This window comes from Strix uralensis, chromosome 2, assembly GCF_047716275.1.
Source record: "Strix uralensis isolate ZFMK-TIS-50842 chromosome 2, bStrUra1, whole genome shotgun sequence".
Lineage (NCBI taxonomy): Eukaryota > Metazoa > Chordata > Aves > Strigiformes > Strigidae > Strix > Strix uralensis.
Window position 1 is genome coordinate 49,742,248 of NC_133973.1, and position 17,801 is coordinate 49,760,048.

Genomic DNA, 17,801 nt, shown 5'->3' on the forward strand with positions numbered 1-17,801 from the left:
AATGAAGGGGAAGAAGATCCAATCCTGAATCCATACAACAGGTTGATAATTATTTTACTCAAAGTCAGGGTCCATTTTAGTTAAGACATGCCTGAGCATAGAACTTGTTGAAGGAGTGGTTTCTACTTCTGGGCAGCTGTGTGAAACACCTTTATAGTTTGATTGCACTAAAGGAAGCTTAGGAAGTATTTTCAGGCCAAAGCGGAGTCAGAAGCTACTAGAACGTAATACACATTTTTAAAAAACTCAGGGAACTGGAATGTATTACCCACAATAGGATTTTTTTTCTTTTTTAAGAAAAAAAGTATCTAGTTTTGAAAGTGATCCTTGGGCAGCTAGTAAAGTAAGAGCATCGTACTCTCCAGAGATTAGTAGCACTAAATGAGGAACGGTGCCTGTCAACTAGATTGCAGCACTACAAGGAACAGATTCAGAGTTGGCAACACAGGGAATCCCTCTGTATGCAATGTCTCCCTCAGGCAAGCAGCAACCAGATCATCCTTGAAGGGAACAAGGATAATAATGTCCTAGACCTAGAATCTCCTTGAAATCATAACAAGAGATAGATCACCTAACAGTTTCTTATTTTGTGATGTTTTGAACTCCTCAATTTAGGCAACTCCCTTGCGAAGTCTGTTTCATGCTTGCTTGGCATATTATACCTAAAGGAATTAATGACAAAACTCAGAGAGCTCATAGTAGGCTATAGAAGCAATAAATTCTAACGGGATTATTTATATGACACTGGAGTTCAAGCAAGCAAAGGACTGATCTGGAGGAGTAAGTCAGCCAGACTTCAGAGGATTTCACATCTTAAGGAATGGATACAGGCACTGGGAAAGTACTTTAAGCTGACACTTCACCATAAATTTAGCCTGTAGCACATCTTTGCATGCTTTCTCCCTCTACACAGCCCCAGAAGAGGGATACAGGCTGAAAGACTCCCTGTACACTTTATTGTAGTTCAGACTTGGAGACTACACTCAAGGCCATTACTCACCAACAGCACACCGAAAGAAAATTGTGTTGACTTATTACAGACCTCACACAAACCTATCTGCCATATGTAGGACCTGGACTTCTGACTCGCCTACCTTCTTACTACCTACCTATGTTTGGAGCAATGTCATAGGACTACAGCATCATTCTGAGATAGGCACTGGTATCACATGCCACAAGAGCACCGGAGTTCTGTGGACAGCTGAGTACGAGCTGTTACAGACAGCACTGATATCCTGCATCCGTGCATCTTACAGGTGGCAAGGTGGGAGAGCCAGGCTAGATTGTCCTCCAGATGGACTTTATGCGACCGATTGCAACAATTCAGAGTCCAGATGTTCTGATCACAACTCTTTAAGCCCAGCAGTTCAAAATGTTTTCTGTCCACCTGACTATCCATTTGTCTAGCCCATTCTTCTTCAGTTTGTATTTGAGAGTGTTAGGGGAGACAATGCTGGAAGTCTTGCTAAAGTCAAGATGAATTACATTCATGGCTCTCCCCTCATCCACCAAGCTAGTAATCTCACTGTAGAAGGCTGGTCAAGGAAACTGTTTCCAGGATTTACTCCATCATGTACACAGGGACTGATGTGAGGCTGACCAGCTTGTAGTTCCCTGTATCTTCCTTCTTGAAGATAGGAGTGACGTTTGCTTTTTTCCAGTTCTCAGAAACCTCCCTCAATCACCACAACCTTTCAAAGATAATCAAGTGTCCTCACAATGACATCAGCCAGCTCCTTCAGCACTTGTCAGAGCTGTCGGACAGCACCCTGTCAGAGCCAATGGACTTGGGTCTGTCCAGTCTGTTTAAATATTCCCTAACATTCTACTCCATTGAGGGTAAGTCTCCTTGCTCCAGACTTCCCCTCTGGTCTCAGGGGCCTGGGATTCCTGAAAGCCAGTCTTACTAGTAAAGACTGAGGCAATGAAGGCATTGAGTACCTTGGGCTTTCCCATGTCATTTATCACCAGGTCTCCTGCTCCCATTCAGCAGTGGGACCACATTTTCCCCTAGACTTTCTTCTTCTGCTGCTACACTTGCAGAAACATTTCTTGTTGCCCTTCACATCCCTTTCCAGATTCATCTCCAGGTAGACTTTGGCTTTCCTAACTCCTGTGTCTGGACCCTTGGTCAGAAACTCTTTGCTGAACTTTCCTCTTATCTTACTGCTCTGGAACGCAGGGGCATTTCAAGCAGTGGAGTACATCTGGCTTACCTCAAATATTTCACTTTGAATTTATGCTGATCTTGAAGCTCTGACAGCACTCTTTACCTGCACAGGACTACTTTTAATTTAATTGAAGGTTTCTAGCTTCATTTTATCCGTTATGTCATTTTCAGCCCCTCTCTGCAGCAAGGTCCTACAAAGCTTGTTAGAATGTATTTCAGATTTGAAACTTTTTTTCCCCAATTTTACAGGGGCTTTACTGCCATTAATGAATCCATTTACCAGGTAATACCTTCATGGTATTATTATACACATTTTGCAGATGAACGCCCCGACACTCAGTTACTTCACTGAGGAAACACAAGCAATCACATTTCATCTGATAGTTCACTGAAACAATGCAGACTAATAATGGATGAAGTACACTAAAACATATGGGATGGCTCACCAAATCATGAGAAAATTTGGAGTTCAAATCTAAATGTTACTTCAAATTCTATAGTCAAATCACATTATTCAGTTATATTGCATGATATTTTTAACTGAGTAGGACAAGATCTAGTAAAGCCTTATTCGAAGTTAGTGCATTTACAATTTCCAATAATTAGTTGGCTTGTTTAAAGCAACTTCTGACAGGCTAGTGAATCCAGTATGTAAATAATGGATATGGGAGACAGCTATGCTAAATTGTGTGACATACAAGGTACTCTGTCAATTGTTGTACTGGCAATTCTCAGATACGTTTAAAAGCTGTAACTTGTATTTCAGGTGTCATTGAATGAATTCAGATGGAGAGTTTTAAAGGGATAAGGTACAACCAGAAGATTAACTGCTGGTCAATAAACAAAGGATATTGAATTCACATTAGGAATTAAACATGAAGACAACTAAGGTATTGGTTAGTTATCTAAAAACAGTACACAGAGCAGGATACATTTGTTTAAAATGGTTCCACTGACTTCTGTTTCGACAACTGAATCTCTTTCCAGTGCCTTTTGAGATGACATGAGGAAATATATCGGATGCTGTAGAGCATCCCAGATAGCTTTGAGCACCTATATGTAGGTGATTAGGGTCAAATTCTCTCTCATAACACAGACTTGAATGCTACACTTAATTTCAAGTTTCATACTGTGTGCAAAGAGGATAGAAAATAAAAATTGTGTAAGACACAGTAACTGTTCCATGTTATGCATGAATACAAGGCTTAACTATCCAAGGAGTACTGAATAAATTCATTAACAAATAAAGAGAAGCGATAGACTTAAATCAGAGGACTCAGCAACCTCTGGTTCAATTCTTGGCTCAGTTTCTGCTTCACCTGACAAGAGGCTCTTTGCTGCTCATGAAAAAGAGAGAACCCACCATTTCCCAACCCCAGTGGGGCAACATGGGGAGAACCATGAGATGGTTTGTGGGGGGCCAAGGAAAACTGTGTGCTAAGGGACTAGGAAACCTGTGAAAATGCCTGTTTTTACAAGAAACTTTAATCTTTATTTTCTAAAGGAAAAAACTCACTAGATTCCCCAGGTAAAAAAACAAAACAAAACAAAACAAACAAACACCCCCCCAAACAAACAAACAAACAAAAGAACAAAGAAAATGTTCTCCTATTTTATACATATATAGATAAGAATTTTAGGAAGAAGAAATAATGGATGTAAGGATCATACATCATCTCACCTGTGACTGTAATTAAATAAAAGAGAACACTGGTCATTAGTAAATAAAGAAAACTGAAAATGAGGGCTCACAGAAGAACACTTAAAGCTTACTTAATGACAGGTCTCAAAAAGTGTTCAGTCCAAATCTGTTATGTTCATTAACCTCCTGGAAACTAATGGCGCACTTGAAACCACTTCATCAATAGCCTTCCAATTAGTCTAGTTCTTAAGGGAAGAGAAAGTGCCCCTAAGCGCAGTCCCCTTGTCCTCCCCTGGTTACAGCACTGTGTGCAGTTTTCCACCACTTCCCTGGCTCCTGGCAAGACAAGAGTTCTCCCTTGCAACTCACAGCATCAGCAAACTGCCAGCATCAATATCTGCATGCTGCTTTCTATAAAGATGATACTTATTGGCTAATACAGGCTCTCATCTGTGGTTTTCTCTATGGATGCTAATTCAAACGTAATTTTAAAATTCTGTTTTAGATTATATCTTCTTCCTGTAACATGTAATGAAGCCGTTCTCTAAAGAGGCCTCTTGACTTTAGAGAACTACACTACAAGCACAAATTACTTAGAAGGAGCATGGGTATAAACTTACAGAGATAATATCAACAGTAGTTAATTATCCAATACATCTATTCAAGATTATACCTCATGAATGTGTTGCTTATATTTGCCTCAGTTCACTGTAAATCTCCCTTTCATTACTGTTCACAATCCACAAACATTACTTTTTTTGATATATTCTAGAGGCATACATATTTACACTTGGAAAGGAAGTTAAATACACCAGATGTCTAATGAGCAGTTCCCTTCTATCCTTAACATATTCAAGGGCCAATATTTTAGCACTGTAGTGAAAAAACCTCTTCTTACATAGAAGTATGCTAACATACTTCAATCAATAGTTGTATCTATTGTACCACTTCTATCTATTTTCAGCACAAATACAGGCTGGGCGATGAGTGGATTGAGAGCAGCCCTGAGGAGAAGGGCTTGAGGGTGTTGGTTGATGAGAAGCTCAACATGACCCGGTAATGTGCACTTGAAGCCCAGAAAGCCAACTGTATCCTGGGTTTCATCCAAAGCAGCGTGACCAGCAGGTTGAGGGAGGTGATTCTCCCCCTCTACTCTACTCTTGTGATACCCCACCTGGAGTACTGCATCCAGCTCTGGGGCCCCCAACATAAGAAGGACATGGACCTGTCAGAGGAGTCCAGAGGAGGCCATGAAGATGATCAGAGGGATGGAGCACCTCCCTTATAAGGACAGGCTGAGAGAGTTGGTGTTGTTCAGCCGAGAGAAGAAAAGGCTCTGGGGAGACATTATGGCAGCCTTACAGTACCTAAAGGGGACCTAAAAGAAATCTGGACAGGAATATTTTACAAGGGCATGTAGTGATAGGATGAGGGGTAATGGCTTTAAACTGAAAGAGAGTAGATTTACGTTAGATATAAGGAAGAAATTCCTTACTGTGAGGGTGGTAAGACACAGGAACAGGTTGCCCAGAGAAGCTGTGGCTGCCCCCTCCCTGGAAGTGTTCAAGGCCAGGTTGGATGGGGCCTTGGTAGAAGGTGTCCCTGCCCATGGCAGGTGGATTGGAATTAGATGATCTTTAAGGTCCCCTCCAACCCAAACCATCCTATGACTCTATGATTTGTTGACTGTTCTAGAGCTCATTAAAATAAACAGAACCTTTTGGAAAGTGTTTTTGTGTTCCAGTGATGATAATTAATAAGGTAGTATTCATGATGCTTAGATTATATGAAGAGTACTTATACACTTTTTTAGAATCTAAAGGCAATGACATGTACCTGTTGTCCTTGTTAAGTACCTTTAATTGAGGGGAAATTGACCAGCAAATGCAAAGGAAATTGAAAAATGATCCAAACCAAGCTTGAAAAAGTATTAATAACCATTATAAACATTCATGGTTGTTAATCTAAGACACTTTGAATTATGGAAGAAGAGGAAATAAATAAATAGAACTCATGTAAAGAGAACATCAGGAGTAAACTTGTACAATAATAAGATAAATTATATGTATCACATTTTTAACACTGTTCTTTGCAGCACATCTTACCTTGATACATCTACCATATTCCTCCATTGGAGATATTAAGAGAATTGTTGGCCATTCAAGTTATCAATAGTTTAGTAACGAAAATGAAATGAAGTAACAGAAAACGTAAGGATGTTTGCACTAGAGTATAGCAAATTTTGCTACAATCTACTGCATATGCAAGTTTTGCTGTGTTCTTCCAAATATAATAATTTTCTAAATCATCTAGTTTCTACTCTCTATTAATTTTCACTTTTAGTGAAGAAAGACCTTTTCTTTCAAGTAATTGAGTAGTCAAGTTAAAAACACTAACAGCTTACCCATGTATGAAGATTGCATGGACTTGTATGGAGATTGCAGTGATTTCTTGTTTAATGCTTATGTCAGTGTTACAGACTACAGAGACATAAGAATTTGCAATCCTTCCAACAGGAGTGTGTCAGAGACCTCCCTGTGCTCTGAGCACAGAAAGCAAAAGCATCTTCTTAAAGTTCAGAAAAGATCAGGACCTCCATTTTCTCCTCCACTTCTGCAGGTACCTGATGATAGCTCCTTTTCAGAATCCCTGGTTCAAGGCACTGATGTTGCTTTTTCTCTAAATTCTTTCACTAAGCCTTCAGTGACTAATCAAGTTTGGGGTTGCTGTGGTTATGTTGATAACATCACACAGTACATTTCCATTTCCAGACTGAATGATCTTAATTTTCAGAATCAACTTTGGCACCAAGTATTTTCCAGTTAATGTAGAAGCTGCTTTCCAGAAACAATCTCTATTATGCATTTCAAAATTCTCATTTCTCAAATTCTCCTTCTTAGTAAACTCATTTACCAAGAGCAAAAATAGATGGGCCTTGAACACACTAAAATCCAGTTCGCTCACCGAAGAGCAGGGGCGCTCAAGCAAATGAAGAGCCTATCTGGTTCATTCTCTTATTTCCAGCAGTAATCAGTAGTAGATGTGTATTGTTCTACCTTCCAGCAATCAGTAGCAGAGGGACCTGTCCTCCTGGGCCGAGTTTGTCTGTTCTTTCATACAGAACAGAACGCCCTCTTTTCCAGATCATCTGCTAATACAGTGACCAGCACAGATCCTCCTAACACACCCCTGTAACTATTTTGAAAGCAAGTAATTTGTTCCTACCTCCTTTTCTTATTTCTAATCAGCCATTAATTTATGAAAGGACCTTCTTGTCCCATGACAACTTCCAATTAATAGCACTGGGAAAGAACCTCATTAAAAGTGTTCTATGGAAATAAACATAGTATATCAAGCATACTTACTTGCTTTCTGAATTTCAAAAAAGCTATTAGACTAAGAAAGCATGATCTTTTTCTAAAAACCAAAAAATTCACGTTGACTCTTCTCCATTATATCATATGCTTATTCATTCTCTCTTACTTATTCATGTTGTGGTCATTTCCTTCATATAGGGGTTAGAATGACTTTTTATGCAAGTCCCTCTGGATTCCGTTTTGAAAATGTTAGGTGTTGGAAGTGTGAGAAAAGCTAAACAGTGAGAAATCTGTAAAACATATATTTCCTTGACACAAGGCACCCAGAATAAACACAGGACGGGATGGAGGTCCAGTGATTTGTGTTTGTCATGGTGCCAAGGAGGAATGCAAAGCAAGGTGTAGGCCGCGTGGTCCCATTCTTTCTCTTTTCTCAAGGACAGATTTATTTCCTGCTCTACCCCTTTCTTCCAAGGGATGTTTTTTGCAGTAGCCAGCCGGCCTTGTTTCTCATCCTCCCTCTTTTTCCCACAAAAACCGGCTGTTCCCCTCGCACCAAGGAATGTACTGTGTCATTACTCAAAAGATAATGGCTTGACTACAGTACCACCCACTCACACAAGATAAATACTACCCCGAGTTTGACCCAAATTGGAGGGACTATAATCCGACATCAAATCGGAGGGACAGATCGACGGGTTTGTGCTCTCTCCTCCCCCCCCCGAGAAGGGACGCCTTTTGGTAAGATTTCCCTCGGCTACGCCAAGTGTTTACCCAGGAACTAAGTGTGTGTGATTGCAATCGTTTTTCTTTTGTGTAGTGCTATATAGCCACCCTGCAATGCAGTCTGTGCATTTATCTTAGGCAATCTTAAAGAATCTGTAGATGTTGCATAAAAATAAACTGTACTATTCATGAATCTGACTGCTTCTCTTGAATGCAACCAGACCTACAGTATAGGGGCTGTTTGGGCATCTGGGTCAGACCTATAGTTACGGCCCCGTACTATTTGTGAATCTGATGACTTCTTTTCAATGCAACCGGACCTACAGCATACAGGCTGTTCGTGCATCCGGTTCAGACCTATAGTCCCGGCCCTAACTGGCATACCTATTAAGAGATAAGTCCAGCCACCCCTAGCCCCTCTAATCTCTGAGGACTGGCCAGAACGTAAGGGGATTCACCTCTTACCAAATTAATTCATCGCCTTAAATGCAACAGAAAAAAAAGATTTGACACTTGCTACTCCTATTCTTCCTGTGCTAAGGCCACTACAAGTGATAAGCTATACATCAAAGCCGGTTGTTTGGCAATTTCTTGTCTAAGTTTCTTTGAAATACCTGGGAGAATATTATCTGGCCCTTATATTTGTCACAGTTTATTCTATGAATTTCTTCCAAAGTACCTTCGATTGACACTAAATTTGAAACACTTCCTGAGACTTACCTCCCATAAGAAAAAGTCCCAGGATAAGAACTGCCCAAATTCTTCCAATGCAAAGTATTATCTTATTTTTATGTCTTAGAGACTCTCCTCCTTCAGTGTATTTTAAAAAAAGTTTTATTATTAGTTCTTATGTTCTTAGAAAGATGGTCTCAAAATCTTTGTGGGCTTGATATATCACAGCTTTATATTTAACTTGCTAGAGTTCATGCTTATTTCTTATTATTGAACAACTCTCATTTGTAGATCTTTTTTTCTGTTGTTTAACTAAGCCTTTAAAAAGACCATAGGTTTTGTAGCATATCACCAGCCCCTGCAGAACTTTGTATGGATTACTACTGAAAACATAGCTGCAAACCAGTAAGGTAGTAACTGCTGGGTATGGAAATTTGCCCAGCTGATACATCATGCAATATGAGTATGCATAGGTTCACAAACTTCAGTCTCCCATGGTGCAGTTCTTTTCCATTGGCATTAATGGGAACTCAGTAGTGATGTGTCAAATATTTATCAGCAACTTCAGACCTGAGCATTTCCTCCCACATCTCACGGGCCCTCTTCCCCTGCAAATCACACCAGCCAGAAGTGGAAGACTATATTGTGCCTTTCTTTGAACCTTCCCTCCTACTGCACATCATGTTTTAGGCATGATTACATTTGTACCTCTCTCTCAGGTAGGAGAGGGTTTTGTTCAGAAAGAGCCACCTAAATCCTTTTCTTCTTATGATCAGTCCTAAAAAGGCAGTGAGCAGCACTACCCAAACTTCAAGATCAGATGTCAGCAGTACAAGAAGGTCAGTAGTTATGACAGAAAATACAATTGCCTCTATGCTCATGACTGATTGCTTACGTTTGACAGCTCTCTGCTTCGTGACACCTTTAGACACAGTGAATGTGAAATTTAGCTTCAATGACTCCAGTCTCTCGTTACAGCTTTCTCTAATGTGTCATGGAAGAGAGGCTGAGTGCTGAATGCTGCTGAAACTTGAAACGACCCAATAAGAAAGAAGACATAACAGAGACTGTTCTCATTTTGTGCTAACCGGACTTCCTCTCCATCCACACAATACCTCTGCAGCAGCAGTGGTGGCCAACAGCTGCCATGCTTCGCAGGTATTCCAGAGCTCTGATCAGCTCAGGGAAGTCTGCCTCAAGTGCTCCCTCAGATGATCAACAAAAATGTGTCTGCTTAATGGTGGCAGCCCTCTAATTAAGATAGAGTTGTCTAGGCCTAGAACTAATTTTAACCAAAAGAACTGCCCAATTATCACACACACTTTACAAATGAGCTCACCTAAACACAAAAGAATTTAAGTGTGTGTCTGAAGGCAAAAATTGTTTACAGAAATCAGTAGGAGCAGATACCAGCAGACCCAGATTGCCAGTCCTCTGCTGTAACCTCTTCAGTGTGATATATTCGTTTCGTGCCTTTCAAAAACTACTTGCTGCGACCAAAAGAGATTCAGGAGAAAAAGGGGGAGTCAGTGATTTTTGACATGCCTGTCCTTGGGGACTGAGACCATAGAGGTTATGGCAGCCGCCTTCCAGACCCTGACAGCACAGAAGAAGGCTGATTTAACTTGCAAAGCTAATAAGAGCAAATAGAAGTGTCAGGGTAAAGATAACACTGTTGTACACAGAAATACCATCATAGACTTTTAAAGCTGGTTAGAAATTTGGCATGCAAAGTCCCATTAAAGCAAATGGGAATGAACATCTGAATCCATACACATCTTTGAAAAACTCAGCTCTTTCACCTCATATGCTTCCAAACCAGGATTTATGCTCTCTAAAAATAACCAGTAACTAAAGTTAGCATAAGACAGGTGGTACTGTACATAGAAGATAATTTCATCAAACTATACAGGTAAGAATTTTAACTTAACTACAGATACCACTCCTTGTCCTTGAAGGTATTGAATAAATAGTCTGGACACTACTTCTTTGGTTTTCTGGTCTATATCACAGTCTCCTCTAGTCACATTTATTGCTACATATTTTTTAATACTAGAGGACTGAGTTGCTATCACTTAAATAGTATATATTTATGAAGGTATGTGTATACAGGTTCTTGCTACAGAAAACAGAAGACAAACATAAAGATTTAATAAAACTGATTTAAGCTAACATTTGCAATGGACAGAGTACACACACAAGTGGTCACTGCAACTCAGATGACATGGGGTAACTCATTAAGCAATAGTAATTCAAATTTGTGGGAGTCCTTGGTTTTCCAGAACTATCCTCTCACTTAAGATGTCTCACAGCTGAATTACCAGATTTGAGCTTTTGATTTTCAGTCACAAACACACAAACCCTACAGATATTATCTGAAGCTTGATACATACATTTCCCAAATAGGCACTTTAAAAGGAGGCTCAGAAGTCAGATACTTACTGATCTGGTTTGTAGATGCACTATAAAAAGCATTTACAGTAGTTGGGCTTGTAAACCACCTGTAGTAAGAGCAAAAGAAATCGTGTCAGTACACTTACACAACTTTATGAATAGAATAAGCAAAGATAGAAAGCGAACTCAGTGGAAGGAAGCAAAAATGACAAAGACCTAGGATACATTAAAGTTTCAGTATTTCTCCATTTCAGCACATGCTACCTACACTTTCTAGGACACTGAAATCTATTGTTTAATGGCTCTATTTTAAGTGCACACAGTCAATGAATGTTCAACAGGAGCAATTGTTAAACTTCCTATTACCTAATCTGTTTTATTTCTAAGTGACTGTTTTGCTTGTGAGGTTTGTCATGCTGAAGAACTGAAGTTCACAGAGGCTGTAACACTGATGGAAGCTGTGAAAACTCTTGTCTTTCAACATGTGTGGAGAAACTCCCTCTTGAAATTAGAAGAGAGCATTTTGAAACGAGTGAAGTGACTTCAGATGCTTTGCTGAAGAACTACTTGAACAATTAGGATGATGCCAGCAACATGGGCAGATGATTTCTGGGAACTTAAATTCAAAATAAACAGCTTCACGTTCTTTGCCCTACACAATGGACATGGCCATCAGTGTGCTCATAAACAAATAGACCCCTTGCAAGGTAAAACAAATTTCAAAAAGAATATTAGCATTTCTTCTCATAGTTAGGTTTCTCATACATACTAGAGGGAAACCTAGATTTGAATAGCAAATAGGGTTTACAAATATCTTTAGCCTAAGCTCATCTATATTGACAGTGGTTTCACCCATATGAGTGGAAAATCTCAACTGGCTTCAGCAAGATCCAAATCCCCTCAGATGAAACTCTGATTTCAGCGAGTCCAAGATTTCACTTTATGATTTTATAAGGAAGAACTGAGATAAAAGAAAAGTAAAGAATATGCGAATTTGTGGTTAATTCATAATAAATTAGAAGCAGCTCTAGTAAATGTCCAAACAGGAACATCCTGATGTCTTTAGCAATGCATTACTCAGAAGTTTTGTAAAGCCAAATGAATGCAATGCTTTGGAAAGTTTATTTCAAAGAGAAGAGGTGGGAGCTGCAAAACAAAGAGTAAGACAAAGGAAGATCTATCAGAACATGGAAAACATGTGATGTCAGTGACATTTACGTACACAATTTGCACTTTACAATAGCGCCATCAAATGAATGAGTTATCTGCAGATTCTGACTGTTTTTCTGGTAACTGATGTCTTCATGTAAGCCATGCAACAAAGGGGAGAGTTTTAGAATGGCTGCATTCTGTCTTTTATTAATAAATTTATCTGCTTCTCTCATCTTCAAAGCTGAGCAGCTTACTTTACAATGTAGCAACTAGAAAAACTAACTAATGAAAGCAAAGGGTGACGTCATGTAAATATCTTAACCATCCATTGCATTATAGGCTCTAATTGCCACAGATAACTCTCCCTGTTTTGTTTACTAGGAGATTCTGAAGGGGAGGAGCAGTGGGAGGTTGTTTTCTGGTGTGTTTTCTGTTTCCTCTATAATAAAGAGATTAAATGTTAGAGGTAATGCAGTGAGATAATGGAAAATTGAAGAAAGAATGCTTATGGTGAGGGGATGAAAAAATTAGGGGGCTTAATTAACTACATTTCAATTTCATGTTTGTTCACAGCAGCAATCAGCTGAAATGTTTTGAAGGATGAAAGCCAACCATTTGTGTGGTGAGACATGTTCTTCAGGCTTAGCAGTCGCTCTGGAGGACTCTGTCCCTTTTTTGACAAGGAGAGAACACATCTGAAAGGGACCCGTCTGAAACATTCAACACTTTAATTCAGATTTTACTGTAAGTTTGAACAAAGACATATAGTTGTGACTTCCACCTCTGCCTGTAGGTGGGGTAGATACTCTCTTAGGTTTGTGTTTCTTTAGGCTACAGTTTTCTCCGCAATATCTTCCTTCTTGAGTTAAGAGTATAGTGTGCTACATTGCCAGTCATTAAGAGAGGTGACCGGGAACATTTACAATACAGGAAAAAGCTTATCAATTTATTTAATTCTCTGTAAAGCACAAACTGAATTTGCAATTTGTTCTCTCTACTTTTTGAGTTAGACGAAATAACTCAGGTGAAGCAGAATTTGGTGTGCAATGTCCAACTAAGAATTTTTTTAAAAAAATCATATAAGTAAAGAAAATTAACTTTTGAATGTGTAACACACTTAAGCTGGTTAAAAGTGAAAGGCTGCACAAAGTTGCTAGAGAAGCTTGAATCTGGAAAATTTCTTCCCAAGAAAGGACTCTAAAGAAAAACTTCTAAAGTGGAGATAATCTTCAAGGTGACTTTCAAAAATGTATTTCCTCTTCTCATTGTTAGTCTGTTTTATACATTTTCCCATGTAGAAACAGAGGATTAGCCTCCCAGGCCAGGCTGCCATCTCCTGGGGCTCTCCAGCAGCATCTCTCCAACAGGCAACAACCTGCCCAGTGTTGTTCATGCCTACTTTTCCCTTTTGGCAGAAGGAGTTTTTACACTGTCCTTAAGGGCAACGAACCCAGCACCTCTCAGAGCTGCTGTCCCTTGCAGCAAACCAAGAGCCAGGGCTTACAAGCAATAGTGTGTGGTCAAGAAACTGAAATAGGTCCTGGAGGAGACCCAGGAATCTTCTCATAATACACTTCCTCTGTGTCTTCTTACAGGGGTACTAGATGCCTACATCTCCAGCACTGAAAGTTGAGTGCAAAGTGAAGAAAGATTTGGCCAGGTCTAAAAATTGTAGAGAATATATCCTGACTTCAAAGGAGAAAGATTAATAATAATGAAGTGGTATGCCCAAGTAGTCCTCTGATGCTTTGCTATTTGCAAGGTATTGGTGTTAAGAAGGATAGATTCAATCACTGTTAAAAAGATGCGGGTATGTGTTTATATACACATACACGTGTATGTATATTTGTATGTATGAATGTATATGACTCCATGGATAGATAAGCAAACACCCTTAAAACCCTGATTCTCTTTTATCTCTCCCTTCCACATGGCCATCATTTCCCCATGCATTGCCTTTCACCTCTCTCTGCTCTAGTTGTGTCTCACCTGGGTTATTATATTTGCCTTCATGCCTCGTCCCTTTCCTCCAACACTCACCCCTTCCATCCTCACCTCCTCCATTCAGTCCTCTTGATCCAGCCTGCACTGCTTTGTGCATCGTATTCCTCAGCTCCTGCCACAAATCCCTTTCGTACGTCTCTCTCCTTATACTGGAGAACTTTTTCTCTGGTTTGATAGAGCCAGCTGTGAAGGTGACAGCCATCTCTGCAGCCAGCTGTTAGGATTGCAGCTAGCATTTGATGAGGGTGTTGAGGGCAGCAAGTTGCACCTCCCACAGCTGTGATGCCCGCAGGGGAGCCTGGCCCCAGGGACTGGCAGAGCAGGCAGCTCTGGTGCCCAGATGCCATGTTACAGCTGCTTGGTACCAGTCAGGCCGGGTATATCCCCCCATCCATGCCCTGAGCATTGCCTTGCCTGACTTCCTACATGCTCTTTTTTTCTCTAAGGCAGATAACTGCTAGGGAGGGAGGAAGCAGAACAGAGGACAAAGAATTTTGATAATTACTCCTTCTTTGGGGGACTTTTTTCCTCTTTTTTGATTACAAAACCATTGAATTTCCAGAATAACTTATTTCTGCTTTGATATCCACATTCCCCCTTGCTTTATCAAACTCCTTTGTCTTGTATCTCCCAGCTCCTCTGTCTGTCCCCTGATGGTGTTCCCCTGGTGCTTTGAGTGAACCATCATTTTGATTTTCCATTTAGTTGACTATGCTGAGGAAAGTAACTCCAGTTTGAAATAATATTGCTGAGAAATCTGTACTGTCTGCTAAATGAATATAGTGGTTTATCTTTTGCAGGTAATATTACTTTACTAGCTGGTAACTTATTTCTTTAAGCACTCGTTTTATTATTGATCTTTCTCAGTCCACAACTTGGATCATCTTATAATATCTACCTCTAAATAGAAATACTGTGCTAAAATGTACTGAACTAGGAAAAAGAAGAAATGAAGCAAACAGAAACAAAACCCCAAGGGTAATTCTCTATTAACACAGCGCCAGGCTTCAGTGTAGACCAAAGATCTGTAGAGTTCTATGAAATATAAAAGCTTAAAAAAAAACAAAATCGGAAAAATAAAAGAAAGAAAGAAAAAAAGAGAATTGAAAGCATCAAAAAACAGTAGAGTCCAATAGTTAAAATGTGGCAAGTGCTGATATTTTTCAGGCCAGATTTGACGTGTCTCAGACTGGTGGGTGGGAGTTATTGGTTTATTATAAAAATTTTTAAAAAAATTACTGGACGTGGCAATGACTCTATGTGCCTTGGTACCCCTCAGCAGAGAGCAAAAGTAGACAGTGTGACAGCACTTTCAGAGCTCTTTTCCATCACTGAGCAGGTGCAAAGGCAGAATAATCTCCCAGCAGGAATAATAATGACTGAGGTCTCAGGTGGGGATTACCCCAAGCAGTAGGCAGAGCATATAGCTGTGCTGACAAAGGAAAGAGACCAAAAATCAGACGGGGATCCCCCAGGCCAGAATGTGCCCCACGGAATGACAAGAGCAGCAAGACAAAAGTGATGAGGGGGATGCTGTTAAGTAGCCCTTGAAATAAAATGGTAAAGACAAACATGAGAAAGTGTTCAATCTTGTAGTGGGTAATTGGGTAAAACCTTTATTTTTTAAGTATATTCATGAGACAGTTCTCAGATAACAGCCCTTGAGGTGTATAGTCAGGGATCACCTGCCAGTTAATTTCTTTACAGGAGAGATTTCCCATCGTGCCAAGAATCTGCGTGGTCTGAGTTAGTGTTGCCCTAATGCAGTTCATGAGTGGGAGGTTGCTGATCACCTTTGCTATAGAGAGGCAAGTGTTATTTCACTGCTCTCATGGAAACTGTTGGTCTGAAAAGAATGTAGTGTTATGATCTAGCCCTGGCATCCAAGGCTGCAGGAAAGCCTGTAAAATCATACCCTAGGATTAACCATTGCAATGTCAGAGAAAGGTGTAATGAGAAGGTAAAATTCATCATTAAAATCAAGCTATAAACACTCCTCAAAAATACGGTGCCAAATTACAACACTTTAACTCAGAATAGCCTGTGCCTGTCCTGCTGACACCCTCTACCTGCCTCACAGACAACACAGAGCCATCCCCGAAACAAGATATGGTTCAGTTTGAGTAGGAATTTCTGGGGCCCTAAGGAAATACCACCGCAGGAGCTAAGCAGCAGCACCAATTTCGAAGTCTCTGTGTAGAAGGAGTCATTTTTAAGTAGCATGATTAGACTAATTAAGTTCTGTTTAGGTTTTAATTTGCATTTTAAGGATTTGATTACCCACCAGTAAGAAAAAAGACTGATTCTCTCATGTATTTTATGACAGTATGTGACACAATCTGCACTCTCATGTTTACAAATAAATAAAAATAACAGATGTAAATTAAATTATGTTTTATTCCATATCATTGCTATCAACAGCAGGTAACTAACAATGCTGATTACTATTACTAATAATAACATTATCTCTTGCTAATGGTTCCATTCTTAGAAAATTTATTTCATAAATCCCTGCCGTACCGTTCCAAATTCTAACTGTGACCAAGAGACATAATCCATTTTTAATTGAGATTCAATTACCCTTTTTTTCATTAAATTAAGTTTAAGCTGCAAGCATATGACTACTGTGCATCAGAACAGGGATACCTAGAATTTACCAAAAAAAAATATCCACAGGAGTTTCTGAATAAGTGAGGGAGTTTGCCCATAGGCTTTTTGTATCATAATATGTAGCTGTGTATATAATTCTATTAAAACATGAATTGTATAAATTAAATCATATAAATTAAAATAGAAGATTATGTAAATTTGCCTTTTGTGTACTCACTCTGTTTTTGGAACTTCTTTTCTAAGCCAGTAGAAATCAGATTGGGCTGCGTATTTGCGAGTTTGCAACACGTTGCCAAAATAGTCACTTTCTGTAAACTTCAGCTGCATAGATAAAGGACAGACATTTTTAAAGCATGTCCAAGGAAACAGAAGCTGACATAAAACAATCAGAACTTTTATTTTATACAAGATAATCACCTAATTTTTTAGCCATTATCGAAGAAAGTAAAATTTTCACACTTGGTAGGAAGAATAAAAATTTTGTGAGCTTAGTTAAAAAACAGTGGCTGGACGGATCTACACAAGGGACCGGAGCATTGGAAAAGCTCTTCCCTGTGCAGAGAGGAGCTGAGGAAATCAGAAGTACCCAATGGTGAATTACAGACTGCACATTTCTATGACTGTTATTAAGACAGCCCTCTTCCCAGAAGGAAATAGGTCTATTTTTATTTTTAAAAGTGCATTTTAAAACCACTTTTAAAAATGTAACAAAGCCCCCCTTTTCAGTTTCTTCTGCATTTTATTACAAATACTTCATCCTCTGTGCCTTCCGAGGGTTCTGCCACTGTTTTCTTACTGTTTCTGACATTAAATATTTAGAGACATAGGGCTCCATGCTTCCATAAGCCTACAAATCTGATAACAACCCCCTCCACACACACCATGCATAAAAAAGGGGTGTTAATAGTTTATAAATCCAGATGATATCCCTGCCACCAGTTTCAAGCAATCCCAGGCCTTGTGAGGAAGTTGCACGTCAGATGTAAACCATGGTTTTGCAACCGTGATTAACAACTGCTTTTTGCTAGATTTAGCACTTATCTGGGCAAATAATTCCATAAACTGAGTAATAAAGTTGGTCACACCTTCTGTCTCCTTACACTGTTTTCACAGG

At 39.5% G+C, this 17,801-nt stretch overlaps 1 protein-coding gene across 1 annotated transcript in view; it reads right to left on the bottom strand.

Moving 5' to 3' along the window:
* The window catches only part of PHEX (phosphate regulating endopeptidase X-linked), a 112,905-nt gene that overhangs the window by 17,135 nt on the left and 77,969 nt on the right, over nucleotides 1–17,801 (bottom strand). The window contains exons 14-15 of the mRNA XM_074860930.1: nucleotides 16,905–17,008; nucleotides 10,970–11,028 (exon numbers count right to left, since the gene is read on the bottom strand). Of these exons, the coding sequence (XP_074717031.1) occupies nucleotides 10,970–11,028; nucleotides 16,905–17,008 (163 nt within the window). The remainder of the gene's footprint in view (nucleotides 1–10,969; nucleotides 11,029–16,904; nucleotides 17,009–17,801) is intronic.